This window comes from Galendromus occidentalis, unplaced genomic scaffold (genome assembly GCF_000255335.2).
Source record: "Galendromus occidentalis unplaced genomic scaffold, Mocc_1.1 scf7180000076735, whole genome shotgun sequence".
Classification (NCBI taxonomy): domain Eukaryota; kingdom Metazoa; phylum Arthropoda; class Arachnida; order Mesostigmata; family Phytoseiidae; genus Galendromus; species Galendromus occidentalis.
The window spans coordinates 83659-108304 of record NW_003804724.1 but is presented as its reverse complement, the minus strand read 5'-3'; the positions used below and the strand labels follow the sequence as shown (position 1 = coordinate 108304).

Here is a 24646-nt window from a genome sequence, read left to right as displayed (position 1 = left end):
AAAGGTTCATTGACTTGAATGAGCAGGGTTCCCCCTTGCCGCTGGAAAGCCTCGCAAGGGCCGGCGAAGGGACCGACATCGTGCGGGAAAATCGACGGCCCGGGAAATCGAAGAACAGCGAAGAATGTGGAGATAGAATTATTCGTGATAATAGCGTCGGGGTATTCACGTGATACATCCATTCTACTCCACATCGCATTGCACATTGTACTTCCTGCTCGGAGTGATCACCTTGGAATATACGGATAACACATGATGGGGAGGGTTTTAGAGGAGTCGATGCGACATCGGACTTCATTCAGTTTTCGCTCCGAGCTCGCTTCATAGACTTGGAATAGGCAGAAATTCATCGCAAGTCAGAAAATCGGAGAGGCCAAACTACTTCTCTCCACGCGGATTACTCAGTCTCCCATGGAGACCGACTACATGGTATCCTGGAAATCGCTACACGAATCGGCGCTCGATGCCAGCAACGAGCAGTCGAACGAATTTCTTTCTTGATAGAGCCAAGTTCAAAGGAAGCTTCTGTTTGGCCAAAAAAGAAGAAGAATAGCCCCAAAAATGCTGTAGACCCACGTGTACGGCTTCCCGGCCCCCACTCATCCATGCCTGAGCCGACACGGAGACCGAAGTACGTGAAATGTAGCGGATATTGAAATTCGGGGAAGCGTGACCAATGAGCGTGACGATGACTTTCCACGGCTTCTCCTGACGGAGCTCAGTCAGACGGCAAGCGTGTTTCAGGCCCCCCCTCAATGTCCATCCACGCGCCCTTCGCGAGGCTGCACGATCGCTCCGGACACATAGTGCTTGAGAATCTTCAAGCCTATATTCCACGAGCCTCGAAAGGAGAGTTTCAGGAGTTGAGTGAGTGAGTTGGGCTGTCCAGCTAGCCAGCCGCCTGTTTGCCTGCCAAACACCCTGCCGCTTGGAGTCTGCGCGAGCTGACGTCACGAGGCGGAGCTTGAGCGAGGTGCCGCCTCCGGACTGTTACTTCAGTGGAGTCGTAGCCTCAGCTCGGGTTAGAACCGCGAGAGCTCGTTAGCAATGCAGACACATTCGAGTGTTCTCCCTTCTAGATTAAATCGCCTACTACGACCGCAACGCGCCTAGTTTTTCTTCTCCTCTGAACGAGCGTCGGGATCCACCATCAATCGGTGTCGAGGAGACCACCACGGTTTCTTCAGAGCCGGCCCTGAAGGTCTCGAACGCGGAATCGACGGGGGCTGACTCGTGAATATTCGCTCATCATGCAGTAGTTTGAAATCGAACGTTGAGGCAAGAAAAAACACGAGATCTTCCGGTGAAAGCGGAACAGAAACTCCTGGAACGATAGACATTCGGTCAAGCTTGCGAGTTCGTCCGGGTTGCAAGCTGACAGCCGCAAGTGCGGAGGCAATGGTGAAGTGACTTGTGACGACATCGTGTTTTTACACACAACTTAGAAAATCTGTACGATCTACGAAACTAGTACACCGTGAAACGCTGAGGACGTGGTGAGTGGAGACGCTCTCGGTTGACGGAAACGGAGCATCAGCAGCAGTGAGCAGCATCGGCAGCTGGGGACGAGAGCGTAAAAGTTGTACTTCGACACGACGAGTCCAGCGAGATGCAGCAAGCCGTTCAGAAGTCTATGGTAGGCCTCGGTGTTGGCGTCGTAGGGGCTGTACCGCAGACCTCGGGAGCGCCGTGTTTCTCATCTGGCAGATACTCGCCCACATACAGAAGTACTCCTACACTCGATCCCATGAGAGCCCGTCACTGCATGAACAACACACCGGTGAGTACTCTGCGTCTTGCTCACACTGCGGGTACGATAGTCGGGCGAGCACCTGATTGCGATCTCGATTACTCAAGCTCGGAGGTCATGACAGTGTCGACGAGAAAAACGGTCCCGTCTCGGACGATTCCGTCACATTGTCGCAAGGGTCCGAGCGGGGGTCCGGAAGGAGCAGAGCGAAATTGACGGATCACTCCGCTCTTTCGGGTTCTTGAGCGACAACTTTGGCGCCAATATTCATTCGATGCCGATCGGAACTCCAAGTTCGAGTCCCACGATAAATTACCCGAATCGCTTTTCTCCATACGGTAAAGATAAACTAAAAAATTCGGTCAATCGCTCGCGACGACTCGATGCGATCCCCGGTCGTGTTTGGGCCAGCGTTGTATCAACCGTACGCAAGCGAGAGAATCCCGCGGAAAATCAGAATGTTGCAGACGAAGTTCTGAAAAAATCTGGAATCGTTGAGAATCCGTCACAGCGGGACTTTGCGAGAGGCTTGATCGGGAATATTCTGGGGATGCGATATCGGGGGAATTGGTGCGGTGTCCCCGCGAGTCCACCAAGGAATTCCGAATCTCTACCGGAATGCCGTGAGGCTCAAGAAAATTCGGCTAAATGCACAAAAATCGCCCATGTCCTGAGAGTCGGTATGCTCCGTATAGCGCCCGGAATACCTACCTCGAAACCTAGCTCATGATTTGAAGCTAGAACTCATCCAGAAAAGTTATCTGCATCTCGGATCTCGGTGTACAGAGCGACCTTATTTCGGTCTCTCGATATCTCTCCATCGAGTTCTTTGGGGACTCCGAGTGGCCTACACCACGGTACTTATCGTGAGGAGAGATCCGTGTGACGCGCCGCGTTTATCTTCGTAAGGGGATCGCGACTGAGTCCGGGAAGGGTGCTCCGATCGATTCCTAGTGCGGACTGTATCGATTCGTCTGTCATTTCAGTCCCTATCTATTTCCCCGCAAGTTTCCCTCATTTCCGAACGAAGGTGTCATCGGCTCTCTGAATGCACAGAGATGAGTAATGCTGGAGTTTTTTGCTAGTCTAGGGACCTAAGCATCCTTGGCGTGATGAATAATTGAGTACTCCACGCAGCGATTCCTCAAGTACTCCCGACCAGAAATTGTGAACACCAATACCCGACATGAATCCCCATTGAATTAAAAAAATTCCATCGAATCGATCCCCTCTCGATCTGAAGTTTATTTCGTCTAATCGAGAGAGACTTGACGGATGGAGAAAAATGCGAAGCGTCCGATGGAAACAAAATTCAAGAGTCACCTCTATCTGTCGTCCGAAACTGTCGAATAGGCTTCGGAAGTCCTCGGAGTCGAGGCTGGTCTTCTATGGTCTCTTTCATTCTCTGTCTTTTCCCTTCCATCCGAGGGAGCACCACTCGATGCGGTGGTCCATTCCCCCTCCCGATTGGTGGGTCACGTTCGAAGCAACGATCACATCACGAATGAGCTCTTTCTGAAGCGACAGCCGAGCTCAGTTCCTGAGACACTCGTACCACTCCCCGCTAATTCGAGGAATCTTCCCGAGCGCAATAGTTTCTGAATCTTCTCGGCGAACCTGCTCTCGGCCAGTTTTCTCGTTTTTCTACGACAGCTCTGCTCAGCAGCCTCATTCCAAGTGATTATCTTTCACAGACGAAGGAGTGGATTCCGGGGGATCGGTTTTGCTCCGAATAATTTCTCGAGTCCTTCGATTTTCCCGAACAGCTTTTCTACATGCGAGTCTCGCTTCCCCACGAATGGAGGCTCTCCACTGACTATAATCCACGATCATTGATCGACTCTGGTTACTTTTTATCGAGCAGCCGTTTCTTTCAAGCGCGTGTTAGAGCAGAGTTTATCTCGCGCAAGGAGGTTCATCTCGCGTGAAAGGGCGCTTCAAAGTTCTCACGGTGATTCTCTGGCCGCGTGCATTCAGCCTGGAATCTCACAGAATCAACTACTCGTGCAACGACCACGATAGAAGCCGGTAGCGAGAGCGGAAGTCGAATACAGCCGTTCCCCGATCCTACGAGGAATCGCAAGTACGTCTCGGCAGACAAAAACATACGTACGAAACGGGCGATCGAGGGGAAGCGGCGTGCGCCGGACCGGGAGAAAGTACACCGGGAAGTGCGTGCATTACACTGCAATTATGGGACTTGCACTCGTCGACAAAGACGTTCAGCAGTTAGTGTAAAGCTTATGGCTCCTCAGGGTGCACTAGCTGAGTGCGTGTGGCATGTTGAACAGACTTTCGTTCGGTCTCTCTCTTCCTCTTCTCGTTAACCTCCGACCTCTTCGTTCTCCTTCTATCGCGAACGAACAAGTAGATAAGCGCTCTGCGAAGAAAATAAAACCCAACGTCGAGTGGTTCCTCCCCAGTCACTTGTTCCTCAAAATCCCGTCGAGGCTGAGCAATCGTGGAACATGGATACGAGCCAGAGACGCAAATGAGTTTGCGCCGATCCAGCTCGGAATCGTACACGGCTCTGGCGCAGGTTCCGGCGGGATGAAGACGACTTTTGAGAGGGCTGACGGATCCAGAATCGGCCGCGGAATGTCGAAAACGTGAGAGAGATTTCCTCGGTATCGGCGGGAATTCCGTCGTCAATGTCCGAATTATACACGATTCTGTGTCGGCTCGGGAAATGGCAACAGGCAGCATTCCTCGACTGTCTCTTCTGTCGCTCAGCATTCAGAAGGCTCGTAGAAAACTGCGCCCGCAAGCACGAAGCTTAACTTATAGATGTTGGAAAATTCCTGGTGTAGCGTCGTGGTCGTGGAGAACGATCTCGCCGATCCTGTCGACAGACCGCCCCGTCTCTACGGAATGCCCCGAGGACGATTAGATGCAACGATATCTCGTGATTGGAGGATCTCGAGATATCGTTGCAGATATCGCGAGCACGGCTGACTGAGTGCCGAGTCGGAGCTTCGGTGCGTAAATTTCATTCCCAGCCCTAAACTGGCTTGGGCGGCATCAAGTTCACCAAGAATCGATGAGACGGACATTGCAATGATGCTGACGATGGGAGCTCATGACAACGAGATGCGACTTCCCGCTTGAGACTCGATATTTCCATGCGAGCGCTGAGATCAAGCAGAGGTCCAAGATCAGCGAAATCATCGCGTGAAGTCAGCACGCGGGAATTCAGTTACGCTTGAGACGGATTCCCGGAGTCTGTCCAGTTCAGTGATCCTCGACCGGAGAACTAGTGCACCGCTCGAGGTTTCCCCCGACGATCTCCCCGAATTCGACCGAAATACCGGAGTTCGATGCCAACTCGATGATCAGTCGGAATGGGAAGACGGCCTGGTTTCCTGCTTGCCCCAATAGGCTGAACCTAGGACGATACAGTCGAAGACCGGGCCCGCTTTTGAGGACAGACTGAGCAACATTCCCGGATTTCGGTACCGATCATTTCGGACGTTGATAACATGACAATAACAAGTTTGGTCATCGCAGCCTGTCAGTGATCTTGACAATTGTCTCCGAGAAGAGGTCGTAGAAGGAATCGGTCATTGGGGGTCATGATCAGTCTTGTGCAGTCTCCGTCATCATCCTCTCTACATTCCCCCCGATCATCCATGTTCCACGGACTTTCACGGAGCGAGTCCCCGTCGCGACGTGTGTTTGCTCCCTGAGCGTCCGAATTGGAGGTCGCTGAAGCCGACACACAGAATGCGGTGAGATAAGTAATCGAGCGGGCGGACTGTCGGACATCGGGGAAAGAGGAAGCTCCGCTTTCCAACAAACACCCATTGATCTAGTTGTAGAAGACGTCAGCCGCAGCAAGAGAACCACCACTGGCAGCAGTGGCCTAAGCGGCGGGCGGTTGATGTTCAGCGGCAGCAGCGGCGATGGGGCATTGGAAAGCTCACCAGGGGTCGCTGGGAGCCTCGGATAACGGCGGGCTGCTGGCCCGCTTGTGCCCCGGCAGGGGCGAGTGAGTGAGGGAACGTCGGGCGGGCGGCTGATCGGGTGGACTCAGCTGCCGTGGATGGCAGCGAGCGAGGGCGGGTGTGGAAGGCAAAGAGGGACTTCAGATGGAGAAGGGCCGATGTCGGACGGGCAGGCAGGCAGGCGGGAAGGCACCTCGCTGCTGCCGCCGCCGCTTCCCCCCTCGGAGCTGGGGGAACGAACTGACAGACGTACGGATAGACGGGCGGGCAGGCGGGCGAGCGAGCGAACGGACGGGCGGGCGGGAAAACAACGAGGGGCTAGAAGAGGAGGGGGCAAGGAGAGAGGGGCGCTTAGTGCATAATTCACAAGCCGAGCCAAGAGAAGCTCCGATGCTCCGACGCCGCTGGCTGCTTGCCGTCATCCAAGTTGAACTGACTGCCTAGCTGACTGGCTTTCAGCTGGCTGGCTGGTCGGCTGGTTGTTTGGTCGGTACGTCTGTCTGTCGGACGGTCGCTCGGATCGCCGGCTGGTAAGCTCAATACAGCTGGCTGGCTGGCTTCCTTCTGCCCACATCCCCGGCACCAGGGGCGACCGTAGACTTGGAATGCAGTCGGACAGGCAAACTCAATAGTAGGGGTACGGGGAGAGGGTCTTGTTGAGTTGTTCGGGCACGCGGCCGGATAGGGGGACGCAAGGGGAGGGGGCGTTCGGTCGAGCTGGCAGACGGTTTCGTCGTTCTTTCGTTTGTTCGTACGTGAAGGGCATCTCGAGTGGCGTTTCGCCAGACTGCCAGTCAAGCAAGACGACCGACGACAGGTAGGAGAAGAGGAAAAAAGGAGCAAACCGAGAGGCACCAATCAGGAACTCACGAGAAACATTCGTCGCCTCGCTCCACTCCTGCGCTACTCGTCAGTCCGACCAACTTCCATTGGAAGACCTACGGAGTGCTCCCGTTGTGGGTCCGTCGTCGGGGAGCACGGTCTCGATGGGGGAGGTCAGAAACCGACTTCGATACGGGTCCATGGACGGGGAAACGTTCCACGGTTCCTCTGGGGTTCGGCGCCGTTTCATTACGTGGCGTATTCGAACTCCTCACAATTGAAACCGTTTCGTAGTACGTCGTGCAAGGCGATTATTCTCGTGCATGAATGGAGCAAATATTGAGATCGATAGCACGGTGGAAAATCAGATAGACCGCCGCTCTGAGTCGATATCAGCGACGTTGCGATACAAGTTGCCGTCGCTCCTACGGTGAACAGGCCGCAATAATGCCACTGATTCGAGATAAGCCACTGCTGCTTGCGTTTCGCTCCGGAAATCACAAATTCAGGCTTTTTCATCTCACTGCTCATCATCGTTTTTCTCCGAGCGCCGACATTTCGGGCCACGGCGACAAATACGTAATGCATCGATCCATCAGATGCCAAACGCGAGATACGCGCTTTTGCCATTGAACATCGACGGTGATTCGTTCGCTCTCTTTCCGTCTCCCGAACGAGATATCCCGGAACGGAAATCTCTCAAGCTCGAGCCTCGATAGCTCTGCGAAGCCTCGGCTGGCCGAGAGAATTCTCTCGACAACATCGTCTCGAAGTTTTTTCGAGCGTCGCGTCGTTATGTTTCGCCAACAGGTCGAACGAAGTTGCCGAGCTGCAAGAAGTTGATGGAGTTGGCCATGCCGGGGAAGTTTGGCGAGCGCTGAGAGATGTTCTCCTAGCTATAAATCAATCTTCACGGGCACGGTCTCCGGATGATTTCCATCATGGCTTGTTGTGTTGCGTTGATCCGCGCAGAGCGGTGATGGCGGCGGGCGGCGGTTCTGCCGCGGGGCTGCGGTGATGGCGGTCGTCTCATGTCTTCTTCCTATTGATTCATTATTCATCCTGGAACGGATCCACGACAGACGTTTGCTGCTTGTCCAGCGAACGGACCCAATGACTGACTGACTAACCACCCGGCCAGCCAGCCCGGCGGTCTCTTGGCACCATGCATCACAAGTTTTCATTTCGAATTTTCCCACCCCTGCCTTCGACATTTTTTCCGGATTTCTATGCTGAACACCGATGAGACATTCACCCCCAACACATGACGTCGTGATCACATCCGCCCTCTTGCGTGGTTCCACGTTCCGCGTCGTGTCCAAATGTTCCAGGGAGCATCAGTGGATAGGTTCTCGTTTTTCCACTAAGGACCGACGGCGGCGTCGCGAACAGCAGCTGTCGATTGAGTTCATTCCGCTGGTCGATAAGAGCCGACACTCGGGAGACCTAGGGTTGCGGTTGGGAGTTTTATCTCCATTGCTTCTGTCAGGAGCGGGGAATTTTTCCCTCGGTACCCTGCTCGGAGGACCATCAATAAAGCTGCCGTTTTTCTTCTCGGCGGGGGCTGTCGCAGTCTAACAGAATTGTGGAGTGTGACAGAGTGTTTTCGACGCTTTTTTCGAAGCTGATCCTTGTCGTTGTCCGAAACGTAGCGGGATTGTCCTTGCGTCGAGCGCAACTGGTCGGTCGACGTGTGGATCGATAGCAGTTTTCCAAATCTCTCCTACCGCTAGCTTAGGACTGCGAGTATTTCGCAGATCGGAGTGAGCTGCCAATTCGACTATCGTGACGCGATGGCCGCAGTTCGCGGAAGGTCGACACTGGTTACGCTGGCGGGAGAATATCCTTTTGTGAATAACAGAGGTTGGGTGTGGTAGAAGACTACTGTCACAAGACTATTGGCCGTATCTTACCAATCTGTCCCTCACTCACTCCGATCGTCACTCGAGCCCGTACCGAAGCACCAGGTCGTGACGTGCGTTTCGGAGCCGCATTTCCGGAAATGTGGGATCCGTTTATGGAATTCCGTGTGGAGTCTCGTTGATTTCAGAGCGACATGTCTTCGTGCACTCGATGCGGGCGGAAGATCAGCTATTTTTCGTACAGTTAGCGAGTCTTCGCTCTAGTCATCGATGTCTCCGATAATCGCTCCCGCTCCGGCTTCTATGGTCGGCCCGCCAGAACTTTGGCTCGATAGAGTCTATCGGATAGACGATGGATATGGGTCGGCGAGTGGGTTGGGTCGACGATCGGTTCGTCTGCCCGGGGTACGGCACATACGAGGAGAGGAGAAACCTACGAAAATGCTGGCTGCTCGCTCGGTTTTCCTCTTCCTCCTTCTCCGTCTTGAATCTAAGAGCAAGGCTCGAGTCCTCGCAGTATCAACATCACAGAGGCAAAAGCAGCGGCATCAAGAGGAAAAGCAGCCGAGCGCTGTTGGTCGGGTTCTCTCTTGGCGCCGCCACGGCCGCTGCCGCCGGTCGGATCGTCTCTTCTTCAAGCTGTGGGTAAATTATTCACTGCGGGAAAATGCAATGCTACAAACTCTCCCTCCCTTCGTTCCTTCTCCTTGCTCCTCCGGCTCTCGTCTCTACCGCGTAGTGGTCTTCTCTTTTTTCCTCCTCCTTTCTCCATCTTATCCTTCCCGCTGCTTTTTTTTCTCCACCATGTGGAACGCTCCGCTCGTCCTCCTCTTTCAACTGCTCTCCCTTGTTCGTTTCCCTCTTCTCAATCCTTCTCCCGAGTTTTCCTGTCTACTCCTCTATTTTTCCTCCTCTTCCCATCTAGTTGCAGAAAGAGCTTCTTTGCTTGTTGGTCTGCTGTTCGGGCAGTCGGGTTCGGGAAAGAACTGCCTGAGTGGAGAGTTGAAATTGATACGGGAGACTGTGTTCGTTATCACTAGCATCTTTGTCGAAATCCAATCTCAATTTTCGAGCAGGCCGATCCGTGTCGTCACAGGTCGCGATTGCTCCTCGATGACAAGGAACAACTTTTGTCTCGTGACGAATAAGCGTTGAATCTTGCCGCGAGTTCTGCGTTTGATCCTCTGATGGAGGATATTCCACTAAGACAGAGATTCAAAGGAGATCGAACGACGGCTGGCGACAACAACGCAAGTCGGTGCAGGGAGTGGGGAAAGCTCCGACGAGACAGGCCTCGACCGGATTTTCCAGAGGGGAATATTGATGGAAAGAGGCTGTCGGGAACAGATTCAACGTCAAAGGGATTAGGGGGGACCGGTTCGCCGGGTGTAGCACAAATCCGGTTCCCGGGCGCGGGTCACAAACTCACTCAGCATTCAACTTCCGGGAGTGATTTCGTGCTCCATGCTTTGGGGTACCATCGTCAGTGGCGCGGTGCAATCATCGAATGAATGGGTGTACATGTACCTCGGCTGGATGATTTCGCCTGGAAACTCCACCGCTCACGGGTACAATCATCCAGGAAGACAGGCTCCAATCGGGGCCCCTGGGCTAGCCTTCCCGGGTTGAGCACTCGAATTCGAGGGAATGACGGTGTAGGTATTTTTTCGTGTTTCTCGTTGTGGAAAGGACACGAAGTTCGTGCGACTTCCCCCGACGCCTCGCTCTCGCGAACGCTATCACGGAGGCTCGTTCTCAGCAGACAGGCTCGCTGGATACGACGCTCCTTGATTAGAACAATTCAAGAATTTCCGATCGGTACAATCCATAAAGTCCAGCTGCCATCGAGAGAATCCAGAGATTTCCAAGGTTCGATGCCCTCGTCTAGCCGTTTCGACGATGATGTGTCGAGTCCCTCCACATGATTGTGTCTCCGACACGGGATTATCGAGCGGAATGAATCTCAGCGCGCTCCATTCCTCAAGAAAATGAAACCTAGTGGTCGAGGATCGAAGAAACGATGTGCGAGCGAGTCAGCCATTGTGGCTGTCGGCGGCCGCTGCTGCCTCAACGACGGCATGGCATGACACGACCTTGTCGTTCCGTTGCCGGCCGAGACGGAAACTCGGCACTGCTTCTGGGGAAGCCCTGTGTGACGTGGCGTGATGAAATATTCAGGCTACAACATACGTGAATGAATATATGTGTTTAATTCTTGATAAAATATTTAAGCATAGTTAATATTTGACACAGAGGGAAGCAGCCAGTCTGCCTGTCCGCCGGTGCCTGCCTGCCTGCGGGTCGGTTTGTTCGCCTGCATTCCTGCTCTCCTTCAAGAGCGTATTTCTTGGAGGAGAAAAATCAGCGCGAACGAGGGAAACTTGTCGAGTTTCGACGAGATCTCGGAGTGCCCCGTGAGAGTGTCCTCATCGACATTCCTACTGGCGACGCTGACGCTCGAAATAAAGCGGATTGAGTTTTCTCCTCTTAATCGGAAGTATTTCTCTTGAACGCGGTGGCCTCAGTTCCCAGCTCCATACGGGCACTGGAAGACTTCCCAAACTCGAAACTCGCAAATTCTGACGCGTCGCTCGGGTACTCCCGCATCAGCGATTTTTCTCTGATCTCACTTTCCCCGTAGGTCTCCTGTTCTCAACAGATCTGACTTGTTCTGTCGGATAAGTCTGACGGGGATCACGCGCTGGATGGTAATTAAAGGGCAAAAAGTCCCGCTTTGAAAGCATGCGGTCCCGTATCGCATAATGAGGTACCACATTTTGATCGAGGATTCAAAAACTTCAGCGACCTTCAGCGGGTACACGTAAAAATCATCTAACTTTGAAAGATGACGGATTTCGTTAATTGTTTCGCTCTAGCCAAGGATACGTTTTTGCTGTAGCGCGGCGTTGACGTATCGGCCCGGCGGAGCAGCAGAGCGAGTTTTTACCCCTTTGGAAAAACGATTCGGATCCCGGAGCTAGCGACCGGCTATAACTCGGAGGGAGGCGAAACAGGCAGCTTGAGTCCGGAGCGATACGGGAGCCGTGCGATCGAGAGAACTAAGTAAGTCGCTCCACAGAATAATCAGGAACTGGAACCCGCGCCACTGCTCTTGGCTTGAATCCTTCGGTATTCGACGTCGCCAGTACAACCTGTTGGTTGACCTGGGTCGGCGGCGGCGCGCGAGAAGCGAGCGTATGGCGGGCCAGTTGAATTATTAACCCAAATGTGTGTGCTAAATATTTTACAACAAAATTAAAGCTTATGTATGTATCACGTATGAAGGTCGTCGTCGTCGTCCTTGTTGTTGTTGTTCCGGGGGTTGTCGTCGTGTAGAACACGCAATGCTGTGAATAAATTCCTGCCCACCCAGACAGACACCGCAAGGGGGGCGGGGTACTTTCCGTCTGCCGACCTGTCTGGCAAAAACACTTGCGGCTCAAGTTCTTGGGGATTTCTCCTCCGGATTCTTACGCCACGGATTTCTCGTTCGGACCCCTCGGACGTCCGTCTGAAGGGGATGCTCATGGAAGCTTTTACCAATCGCTTTCCTGATTGTCAGTGGTACAAAATCTGCGATGCACCGAAGGGAGATCGGAACCCCAAGACATTGGATATCGCAGCAGGAGCCGTGCAGAGACACGAATCTCTCTAGGAGAGATCTCATTGGATCGGAGGGAGCTGGTGGACGAGGGTTCCTGCGAGCTCGGTCTTCGTCATACGTGTAACACCCTATGACAGTCCAATGAATGGATATTCGAATGATCGCGATCCACGAATCAGGAAAACGCTCCATATGATTTGACCGAGCTGGGAAGGCCAGACGCCGAGAGATAAAAACAAAAGAACGACCCCCCTCGCTAGGTTGAGACGCAACTGACCTCCTCACTGAACGAAGTAGCTCTACTCCACCCTGACTTCGGAGGAAAAAATCGTATTAGTCAGCCACAGGAACATCGACTCGAACTAAACACAATTCCACCAACTCACGCTCCTGATAGACTCGATTCGAGTACTCGGCGGTTTTTTTATCCAGTCAAGCTTCGACCCATCGGGGAGACGGCTCCCTGAATTTATTCATCCGTCCGTTAAGGCCTTGTCCATCCATTCCAGCCATGGAGTTTTCGAACTGGGTTCCCGGATAGGGATTTCGGCGAGAAGCCCTCGAAGGTCTCACTCAGAGCCGAGAAATTACTCGGCTCTTTTCCTCTCTCCGTGCCTTCCCGTCCCTGATCGGACCAGAGTACCCCTTACCTGCTCAGCCGATCCCCTGCGACGCGCCGAGGTGATCGGCTTATCCCCACGGAGTAGTTCGCAGTTCGCTCTCAGAACCGAGGTCTCATTTCGATAACTGCTCCTGTCTGAGCGGCTTTTTAGCTTTACTGTTCATTCGATATCCGCGTAAGTGTGCGCGCTTCCTGGTCGGACCCCTGGATTTGGGAGAAAGAAGTCACCGAGGGCATCGAGTCTCTTGCTCGCAGCGGTGGGCATTAAAGGCAGGTGGGCGATCACATTAAAGGCTTCCAATCGTGTCTCGAGAGTACGATGTGCGCTCGCGGCCGAGAAACGCTGCCACTTCAGAGGTGATCGTCTTCATCGTCGTTCGCCTCGTTCAGACCGTAGTCGTCTTCTTCCTTTTTTTTCTCCTTCGGCAGGGTACTTAGGGCGTGTCTTGCTTTTCTTAGAGTCCGAGCTCGGTTTTGCTGCTGCTGCTGCTGCTTCTTTCGGTGCTGGTGGTTCTTCTACTTTGCTTGACTTTTCCTGAACTTAGTCTCCTCCCTACGTCGACCCTCGTTCGGCGTTTCGTTGTCCCTAATGACTATTCTCCATTAGCAGTGAGAGAAGCAAGCCATTGTCTAACTTAGATTAATGATGAACAAGCTAACTAGCCTCGCTCAGAGCCTCCCCGGTAGGCTTGCTGGCTGTCTGGTCCGTCCGTGCATCCGTCCGTTCGTCTGTCCCTCTCAAGGCTTTCTATTCCTCCTTCTCCGCCTTTTATTCCTCGTTCTCCAGAAACGAGGAACAACCTCCTTTATACCTCGTCGCTGGCTGCGATTCGCCCAGAGGTCGCCCGAACTCGATCGTCTGCCCGGACTGCCGGCTTCGGGCTCTGCGTAAAGCCCGGGTTGACATTCTGCCTAGTCGAGACCGGCTGGAAATATCTCCATCCGAGTTGGAGGGCATCCCGACCCTGCTCTGTGTGGCTTTCTGCGTCTCCCTGCCTGATGAGCCTGCCGCCTACTACTTCTTCCCGTGGCTAAGTTGCAGTCTCCTTTCGTGTCGAGCAGGGCTTGTCCGCCTCTCTTTTCGTCAGCAGCTATTTTGTCTGCTGGCCAAACAGTCGGAAGACAAATTAGCACATGCTCCTACCCAACGAGTCTGACTGTGAGTAGTCGTTACCTGAGGACGACGACTACAAGGCCTGATGGGACATTTCGATTAAATTCTCTCCTTCCCTCGCTGAACATTACACACAGCGGCTGCTTTTTCTCCTGATCAGATGAGAGAGCGAGTGTACGAAGGCGGGAGAAAAAGAGGCAGAAGCCAGGTGGGCAGCGGTAGCGACAGCTCAGACAAAAGGCTTAATAGATGCGGAAGAAAAAGCTCGGACCGACTGACTGACTGAGTGAGTGAGTGAACGAGTGAGAGTACCTGCCCTAAGAGCACCACTACCACCACTAACGCTGGCGGAGTAGTGGCAAGCAGCTTAATCTTCTCAAGTCAAGTCAAATTTTTTCCCGAGTCGGCCCAGCCCCGTCGTCGGGTTACAAGGGTTAAGAAGTTCGCGGATGAGCAAAAAATGAAGACAGCCCCCTGTTCTATCTCAAAGCAGAAGATCCATCCATGATCGCATCAGCCACGTAATTTCTCCGATAGAGGAAAAAATAGACATTCCTGAGCCTGTGGAGAACAGAATAGGCGCAGTTCGGCGGAAATTCGACGGAAATCCGGGAGCTTCATGGACAGGACACGATTAAGTGATCAAGCGAGTTGACGGCTAACCCTTTACTTCCTCTTTGGGCAGGAGCCGCCCCGCACAGTCGCGCAAGCATGGAAACAAGCCGAGCGGGTAGTTATCAATCAAAGCTGCGGCTGATACCGCCAGATTTGCATGCATTGCATGCACTGTTCCTCATCGCACATACGTACCGTGCACACGTTGACTGACCGCCTGACTGACTGATTGACTGACTGGCTAACTGTTACCCTCAATGGCTGGATAGCTGCGGCTTTGTGGGCAAGTAATCAAGCTGCAGTCAACTATGTTTATAACCTCATCAGGAAGAGCAAGTCAGCCAAAACGACTGAGTTCAGTCGATCGCTCGCTGTACTCACTTCCACGCGCCCGAACACGCGGTTACTTACGAACATCGAAAATGGATTAAGTCGCTCATTCCGCCGCGGAGGTATTCGAAAAACCCTAATGACACCATGAGGTTTATCTGGAATACCAGAGGAAGATACTGCAGGATAATGTGAGGGTTTCCTGCATCGAGACCATCGGGAGTCATTCCCTCCGCCGCAAAAGAGCTATCGGTTAATGAGCCTAACTATTCAGCCGATGCAACGTCGAATTTTTGTTCGCAGCCCATTCGTTGTGGTGCACGCGGGATCGCTCCGAGCCGTTTTTCGGAGGGTTAACAATTTCTACCTCTAGCATCTCGCTGTGACCCCTCGTCTCGGTGAGCCCTCCCCTTTCGCCTATTGCAGGTCCCGCCGAATTTAACCCACCTTGCAGAGCGAACATTGAATCGATGCAGGGTTTTTTTGGAAGAACACGTCGCCCCGAATGAGAGTTCATGACGTGATAATGGCTATAGTCATTCGGTAGAGCGGGCTCATTCGCCACCTTTTTTGTTCCCCGCGTACTCCAGGCTCGCGTACTCGATTGGGGAAGACTGGTGCTGCGCTTGACGAGGACCGGAAAAAAACTTCGGTGATCTCCCCTCGGGACCAGGCCTCGGGTCCCAGACATCAAGACGCCGTGTGGAGCAGAGCTCACGTCCCCGTCCGCAAGCCTAAGAGCGCACACCGCTCCATGATTTCCCGCGGATTGAATTTTCCACGACAAGCCTGATGGCAGCTGTCGAGGCGTGAGGAAATTCAGGTGATGATGCTGTGTTTACACCGCAAGCTCGAACTCGCGGTCCTCGAGAACTCCGTGTGTAACAATTTGTCTCCAAGTGACTCGAACAAACGCGACAGAGTCAATATCATCTGCTCGAAGTGAACACCAAATGAAGCAGCACCTGCGCGGGAGTGAGAAAGGAGAGTAGGAGAATGAGAGTGGGAGAGAGCGATCGATCTCCTGGTCCTCTTGGTGAAACCAGTCGACTTGGGAGGAGTTGGCGTTCTAGCCCAGAGGACTCTCGCTTTTCAGCATCCAGCCCATCTCCTCTCACCACAGTAATTGTTGGTCTCGTCAACGAATGAGCCTCTCCGAATTCCCGTCGCCGATGCATCAGATACAGGAGTCTTCGTAAATTCCAGTTCACCCAGAACGGGGCTAAGAAACGAAAATTTCCAAGATTTTATCCAACCACGATGCGGTCGCCGACTGCAGAACGCAGGCGGATCATGTCAGGAATCAAGTACGAGAAAAAAGCAAAACTCCAATTTGATGACTAGCCGAGTTTGTTGATGCGCGCCGGCCCCAACGAATTAGTCCTACGGTCGTCGGACTTTTGGCTGTCGGACGCGAGTGGCCCAGACCTCAAATCTGAAACTGCCAACGCGTTGTGTGGGAGAGTTTGTGTGAGTATCCGAGTGTTAGTGTTGAACTCTCGGTCGCACACTCGGACACTTTGGACACGCTTAGACGAGTCCTCAGCGTGGCGTGACCAAGCAACGTGCCCCTACATTTTAATATTGTTATTACTGATTCTAAATCTCGGAACCCACAGGCGAAGCCCCCACCATACGGCCTGGATGTTCGTCTGACGCGAGCCCTACGAGAAAACATTGCCGCCGCCGATGGTGTCGCTGTTCGCATACCGGACGTTCGGCGTTCTATTAAACAAATTAAAATCCTCTCACAAACTACCGGAACGACCCTACCAGATCGTCCGAGAGTTCATGAGCGAATGCAGGACACCCTCGATGCGAGGAACGGAAAAAATCGTTCGGAACGACCTTCAGTGAATTTCGTACGGGAATTCACTTCTGTCTCCGTTCGGACCGAGATCGAAAAGACTTTGGGTCGAGATGCACAAGGAAAGTTTCGAGGTATGCACCTCCAGTCAGTGTGTCAGTGTGCCGGTTTGTCACTGGACCCACTCGAAGCACTTCAGAGCAGAGGATATGAGTTAATGAGCGACTGAGCGAGCGGAGCTGCTGTTGATGTTGCTGGCACCGGCAAAAAGCTTGTATCGGAGTCGTCCCTCACGAAAGGCAGTAAAACAACATTGGCAGGGAGAGAGAGTGTGCATGACTGGACCGACTGACGGACGGGTAGATACTCGGGCGGACGAAGCGAGAAACGTACCAGCATTGGAACAGTCGCTGTCAGTGATGTGTGGGAGTTGGGAAGTCATGATCTATTTGTTCAAGTCTCTGATGGGGTCAGCTGCTCGACCGGAGGGCCGGTCAGTCAGTCAGTCAGCAGGTAGACGGGCAGAATTCGCTACGGCAGTAATGAGTCGGCCTCTCGAGACCGCTCGTCGTCGTTGTTGCTACGACGGTGCCTGGTGGACAAAGACGACGACGACATTAACGATGTCCTCGATGCTGAGTGGTTGCAATGGTTCTCCTGAGATCCTTCCGGTCCATCGGTCAGTTCCCCGATTACCTGCTAAGAGCTGTATGGCGGACATTTAGTAATTGATCCGTCATATGGCTGGACATCGAGGGGATCATCATGATCTCAACAGATCCCTGATCCGCGAGGCCGGTGGAGTCCTTGAGCTCGAAAGTATCGCAGGCGCTGGAGTCGCGATGGCTTTTTTTCGGGGCTTGTTAGACGACGCCAACGGGAGGGCAATCGACAAATTTTGTTAGCACAAAGATGTTCATACGATCAAGTCGGTCGGCCGGCCATGAGCCGCTTGCTCGCTGAGCGCGTCAATTTCGGCACGTGTGTGTAAGTGCTTGAGAGCAAGTTGCTCCCGCCCGCTTGCCTGCCTTTTACCTGCTCGCTAGCTTGGGTAGGCTCTACGAACGACTACATATTGTTGAATCGCTACAGCTCGGGATAAATGTGGGCTTGGAAAGCAGGGGAGCTGAGGAGGGGCTGGCAACCGCCGGGTACACGGCCGGATTTGAGTCTTGAAAAAGGGGGACGAGTACAAGCCGGGAGTACAACAAGTTATTTGAATGGTAATTGAATTATGACGAGTCAGGTGGGAAGTATCTTCTCTCCTCCGCCGCCATTGGTATTCGTATGCTCGCCTGCCTTGTGGCTGGGCCCACTGCTCGATCGAGGAGACTGTTGCCTTTTCCTTCAGCTCCTTGTCGTTCACGTTTAGGCTGCTCTTGATGTTGTTGTTGTAGGCTTGTTGCTGCACACGTCATGGCCCCTCTTCGCTGTTGCTGCCGGTGTGAGGACAAGTTTACGACCAAATCCAGGCAATGAACCGACTGTGGAGTTGCAACTCACTCGCGAGCTCGTCTCATGGAGGATTCAAGCAGAGTATCGTCCTAATTTGTTCGAGGAGATCAATCGCTCTCTAGCCGATGGGACTCGAACACTCAGAGCTTCCTATTCTCTTGATGCGTCCGAATAGAATCGTTCCCAACCAGTCATCGAATTTTGGTGTGTCCTCGACGCTCGAGCCCCTGGAAAAACTCTCTGTCGCTGCTCGGGGACGCTCCCGGCCGAACAGGGACTTCATGTTTCGCCCCGGCTCCGGGGAGATCGAAGGGTCGAGGTAGGGCCATCACGGAGTAGATTCGATGAAGGGAAACGTACGCTTTCGTCTTACGGATCTTCTCTTTTTTGCTCCGTTCCTGATAAATGACGACTCTCATTCTCTCACAATGGCCTGACTCAGCTTTTGACTCCCGTGAGCGAGCTCTAGTCGGGGCGAGCAGGTTCCTCGCAAGTGAGCAAAACGCGGCAAGCAAAAACATTTCCTACGCTCAGAGCGCGAGCGACCACGATGGAGAGAGCCAGCTCGCTCATTCGGTCGGTCGGTCGAGAGAGGAACGATAGAGCGGGAGTGGGGAACATCGAGAGACCACCGCTCCACCTTCTCTTCACAATCGAGTTAGTGACTTCAGGAAAATCTCCCGGGGTACGAGCCAACGGATGAAAATCTAAGGGAGGAGTGAGTCGAGCCACTCACTCGACCAGCGAGCTCTCGAGGAAGGTAGCCTCGGGAAGCGGGCTGTCTGCCACCCAGCACTAGTCAGTCAGTCAGTCATTCATTCATTCGAGAGAGCATATTGAGGTTGTTGCTCTTTTTGGCGACGGGGCAGGGTGAGGCTCTCCGAGAGACACTCATTGGATTTAATTGATCGAACACTTGATTGATTGCCGGATAGCTCATTCATTCTTCCAAGATGCTCCAACACCGAGCTTATCCATCGACGGCCGTCCAAAGTTTTCCGAGGCGGTCAGCGAGAAATTTCCGGCACTCAGATCATGGGGAGAGAATCAATTGACATTCGAACGGCGAGATATTTCCTCCTTCAAGACGGTTCCGCTCAAAGTCCGAAATCTTCTCCGAACACTAAACAGAAACTCGAAAATCTGAGGCGAAGCAAACCTCGGAGTCGGAGCGAAATCCGAGAAGCAGCTGTTCCGCTATCTATCTACTAAGAGCAGAGTTCGTGAGGGCGATTCAGTCGAGGCGTTATTGACCCGAAATTTCGTGGCACGAAAGGTTGCGTCATATAGACTAATTTGGAGCCGAACGATAGACTTGAGTTCTTGTGCCGATGGCGATAGTGGCGCGGCTCGTGGCTCGACAGTGTTCCAATCCATCGAATGCGCGCCCCGATCACTCGTTCCATCAAGACTCAGAGATTCCACGACCCGACCAGGTCCTCCCGGGCATAGGTATTTGTTCCCAGATGTCAAAAAACATTCTAATCCCAGAGTGAATCAGAGAGAATTGTCGGACGCCGATGTCTAATAAGCTATTGAGGATCTGGGATGTTCTTTGAGGGAAATATATCCAGATCCTCGGATGTGCTTCGGAAATAGGAGGAGGAATCGCGATTTTCGAGCGGGGAAAGTTCCTGCTACCGAAAATCGATCGTGGATTGTGGCCGAGTATTTCTCGATCGATTCGTACATATTCGAGTCGTCTAAGGATCGGGCGGTGGATCGTCAAGGCTCTCTTAGACCATCAGAATGTATCTGATGAAATGTTTGAATGTTTTTGTTCCTTTTCAGACTCCACCCAGTCACCAGCCGAAAAGCGAGTTCATGGTGAAGACCGAAGCCTCTCCCGATGCTCAATCCACCTGGACATCTAAGAAGCTCTTCATGGAAGAGGTGAGTCTCGCTTACCTTGACCGCAACATCTAGCTCGAGAGAGCTTGGATTCGACGGGGAGCCGTGAACTAAAATAATGATCCGCTCTCCGTCTTTACGGGATGGCCTGAAGGCGTGCAGCGCCTACAACATGCGCAAGCGTACCGGATTGCCAGCCTGATCTCGGCCTAGATCCGGGTCTACCCCGAACCGATTTCTTGGTGTGCCAACAAGTGAAATTGCGGTCGGATAGCTCTTCGTTCTGACTCTCGCGAGCTCACCCGCTTTCGATGCGATTATGGGCAGGGCTCCCGAGCATGAATGATATTAAAGCATTTCCCTCCGCCAGGATGACGCTGAAGCGCAAAGTCGGAGATGGCGATGTATTGCGGCAGCTCCTCGATTTCATTATGATGTTTCTGGAGGCGCAGATTCTACCGAACCCGACCGTTATCGGATGCAGAACTTGGTGAATGTACGTCCGCTCTGCTTTTTCCCAGATATGAACAATCTCACGCACTCGGTGATGGGAGCCCGCGATCAACCGAGTTTTGTATTTTTCAGAGTAATTTTTTCCCTTCGTTGGATGAAGCAGGATTGATGGGTCGAGCCGAAGCCCTCGTGGAGATAGGCAGGCACCCGGGAGGGGCTCATGGAATCAAGCACCCCGACATGGGAAGCATGTCAATGTACCACCACGCAATGGGATCCACGACGCAATCACCTCACAACACTGCGAGGTATCTTCAGAGAATCAGAGAATTATAGAACGACCAGTAATTTCCTCCGGTGATGCCCGAGTCGTAGAACCTAGATGGAGCTCGTCTTTGCGGAGATCGAACCCTTAAGAGACGATTGTCGACAGGTCACAAATGTCCCAGATGGATTTAGGCCACGATCTGATCGACCCGCTGTGTCCTTCGAATCTTCCTCCTTTAGGGATGACCGCTACTTCGAATACGGATCAATTCCATCATTACCCAATGAACGGTGAGTTCCACAGTTGCATGCCTACGGCGAGCCCATACGACCGATCGATGCGGTTCGAAAAAAGAATCCCGGTATGTGCGAGGGCAACGACGATTTTTGAGGCGAGCGATGGCTCTTGAGTTTAAAATGGAACTCATTCCATGAACAAAAAAAGTCGCGACGGAACACTTTCGAGTTATCTGGGTAGAGACCGGATCGGGTCGCGAGTCGGTACGAAACTATTCGCAAAAGAGTAGCCGAGCTGACGATGAAGTGCATCGATAGCTCAGCGTTAGAGCTCTGTTTCGATGGTCTTGACGTGAGCCGTGCACCGGTTCCGGTGGATACACGTCGCCGCTGAGCGATTGTTGATGGAGCTCATCCGTCTTTGTAATGGATGTAACTGCGTTGACCAACTCCGCAGCTTCTGCGGCGATCTTTCTTTTTTTTCGTTCCGGAGTCACGACGAAGCGGACACCCAATCCCGTCTTTTGCGGCTACGGATGCTTCCCGTGACGGACGTTTAATCACTCTGCGATACGAAACTCCGCTGCCCCGCCCCGTCGGCGTGCAAGGCCCTCCGTGGTCTGGATTTGAGCAGTGTTACAGCTTCAATGTCTCGGAAAGTCCTTACAGAGAATCAATGATTCCAGGTAACATGATACACCATCATCAGATGGCTGCCGGACCGGCTAGTTCAGTGATCGACCCAACAGGAGGGGTCGATACCGACCCGAGAGAACTGGAGGCGTTTGCCGAAAGGTTCAAGCAGAGAAGGATTAAGCTTGGTGAGTGTCGGTCGGAGACTCGAAAAGAGTTTCCGGTCGTTCTCACGAACTCGCCGAAGAACGAGAGAAGGGGACAACCCGAGGGAGAATTTCGGGATTCGGAGCATCACACCATGCAGGGAATGAATCTCAATCTTGATTTTGATATTCGCAGGCGTCACCCAAGCGGACGTAGGACGCGCACTGGCCAACCTGCGCCTTCCTGGCGTGGGCTCACTTTCACAAAGCACGATTTGCCGCTTCGAGTCGCTCACCCTTTCACACAACAACATGGTCGCCTTGAAGCCTATATTGGCGGCCTGGTTGGAGGCCGCGGAAGCGCAGGCCAAGTGTAAGAGGTGAGGACCACTCAGCTCGCTGACAGTTTTCAAATCACTGAATCATAGACGGGGAGCTCAGAACCGTCGATGCCCCCGCTTTCCACTGGGAAACGACTCCTCGGCTCGATCCTGATAACTCACTATAGGAGTAGCCGTACGGGTTCTTCGGCAGATCTTCTCCCTGAAGAATCCATGATGTTGTGGAGCTTTGGAGCCCGGGATGGATCGATTAATCGTCGATGTGAATTTTCAGGCGTGACCCCGACATGCCGGGCGTGCTTCCGGCCGGCGAGAAGAAGCGTAAGCGGACGTCGATCGCAGCACCGGAAAAACGATCGCTCGAAGCGTTCTTCGCTTTGCAACCTAGACCTTCGGGCGAACGAATTGCTGATATTGCTTCAAAACTCGATCTCAAGAAAAACGTCGTGCGCGTCTGGTTCTGCAATCAGAGACGAAAACAGAAACGTATGAAGTACTCTGCAAGTAATGCCATCGTCGCGCAATCTCAGTTGAACAACGCGAACAATCCGAATCTGTAGCCGGTAATCGTCTCAACAAGAACAACAAGCTGTCCGAAGCAAGCGTTTCATCAAGCGGTTTTTCCGTTTTTCTAAAACCTGGCGCTGGTTCCCGCTGTTCCACAGAAGTTGCTCCAACTCCACTTCGTCAAAATGCAATGAGTGACGACAGCATACACCCTCACTTGTACACGGAAGAGAGACAGAGAGAAATTCCCAAAGCAAGTTATCGGCAAGCGGAACACAAGCAAATTCCGAGAGCGACGAAATCTTTCAAAGCATCTCGAGCAATTACGAAAATCGATGAAAACTTGAGCCACACCGAAATATTATTGGACGATTATTTGCATAGGTCACTGAATTCGAATCGGTTCGATCGAACTTGCTAGAGCAGCGACAACATGAATAGGAGTCATTGATTTAAGAAAAGAGCAGTTCGTCACGGAACCGTCGAAGAGAACAAGCGACGAAACCAATAGGAATTCCAGCAGACATAAACAATGGCCGAAGAACAATTTAGTGGATGCTTTAAGGAGTTCCATAGAGATTTTCCCACGCATCGGATGAAGTTGGTGTATTTGTTGAGACGGGCTCCTTGTTCTGATTCAGGAACTTGGGAACCTCTTTCGCCAGCTAGATAATTAATCACGTCCATCGTCAATCATATCAACCGGTGACATCCGTCATCTATCGATGACGACGACCATGGCAGGGGGTCCGATCTCTTGTAGGACGAGGAGAACCTGAAGCATTGTTTTCGCATCATTGAAGCGAGGAACGCTCGATGGCGTACCGCTGCTGAAGTGACTGAGTGTCCTATAAGTTGTGCTATGGAAGTTCCTCGATTTGTGAATAAGTGCGTTCGAAAGAGAAAGGGAAAACTATTGATGGAAAACCTGAAACAACATCAACCATTGGGAAAAGAGGAGAGGGAGAGCGTAGGAGAATATCCAGAGCATTTGATGAGAAGGGACAGAAGAAGATGGACCGATTCTGTTCTGCCGACTAGTGATACGACATTATTATTATCATCATTATTTCGAATATTGTAGGAGGGCGATGATGACGCGGGAAGGAATCATAGAACTCGAATCCCAACATTATAAATATAGCGGGCAGGTCCAAGCTCGGGTCCGAGAAAGAGTGGGCGCGGACTTTTCATCATTGCTCGGGCGTAGCCATGGAGCTCGTTTTCTGTATGTAGCTGGACGAGAAGCTTTAATTCCTGCGAGTGTTCAGCACGGTGACCTCAAACAAACCGATCGAGACGGGAAATTCCTTCGGATTTCCGCGAACGAACCTGCGATGAGTATATTTTGGGAGCGCGGCTCTAGGAGTTGAGCACTCGCGGATATATTTGTGCAATTTTGTGATAGGTACCCCAAAGTGCGCCCTCAATGTTGTGGGTGTGGATTCCAACCTGGCCCTCATACCCCAAAACAGTGGAGTCTCGTCAGAGGGACCCGAGACACCCAATCGTCTGAGAACAACTCCGATTACTTCCGATTGATCTGTTTCCGACTCTCTCCATAGTCCTCGAACCGAAAGGCAAAATATTTTCAATCTGCCCCTGCGCCCCAATCGCTCCGCGTGGTTTTCAACCATGATCCCAAAGCTTCTACGTCATAGCCATTTTCAAAAATTGGATCCCGCCCGGTATCAAGACCTCTTTCTGAATGCGATGCCGCTACGGCGTTTTTAGGTAGCAAAGGTGATTTTTCTTTGAATCCATGAGGAGTTCCGTTTTCGGAGGAAACACTGCGAGAGCAATTCAGGGTTCGACCCAATGGAAAGTGTTAGCAACGACGCAAACAATTAGTCTTCGGTTCACGCCTGCGTTCCTACGGTGATCTATCTAGTCATCTTCGGTTTGCCGTTGTTGTAGTCGAACCGTCTAGTCCAATCGATCAAGTTATCCCTGTAGATGTTGAAAGGATTGAGGAATTCTCTATAATTCATTTTTGCGGAGTGATCTGACGAAGAAATAACGTTCTACAATCATTTGATACTGACACGACTCGAGCGTGTTTCCTAGTCGCCCCGCCTCATCTGCGGTTTTGGCTACTGAACTTTCGAGGCGGCGCTGGAAAAGAAGGAAGGCGAAAGGAGAAACGAATTCGACATCAAGACTCTGTACATACTTTTCGACTGTGTGTATAATGACGCTATTACCGCGACGACAAAACGATTAATTGACGAGACATAAATAAGTAAAGTAAGCGAGAAGGAAAACAATAAAATGTGACCGTATTAT

At 52.4% G+C, this 24646-nt stretch overlaps 1 protein-coding gene across 1 annotated transcript; it reads left to right on the top strand.

The window, feature by feature from the left end:
• The first annotated feature begins 1609 nt into the window (after positions 1-1609).
• On the top strand, positions 1610-22413 carry acj6 (abnormal chemosensory protein 6). Its single transcript, XM_029110552.1, has 8 exons — positions 1610-1780; positions 19717-19818; positions 20147-20272; positions 20347-20537; positions 20663-20787; positions 21420-21554; positions 21709-21892; positions 22128-22413. The coding sequence occupies exons 1-8, from the start codon at positions 1610-1612 to the stop codon at positions 22411-22413; spliced, it is 1320 nt and encodes a 439-aa protein (XP_028966385.1).
• The last annotated feature ends 2233 nt before the right edge of the window (positions 22414-24646 follow it).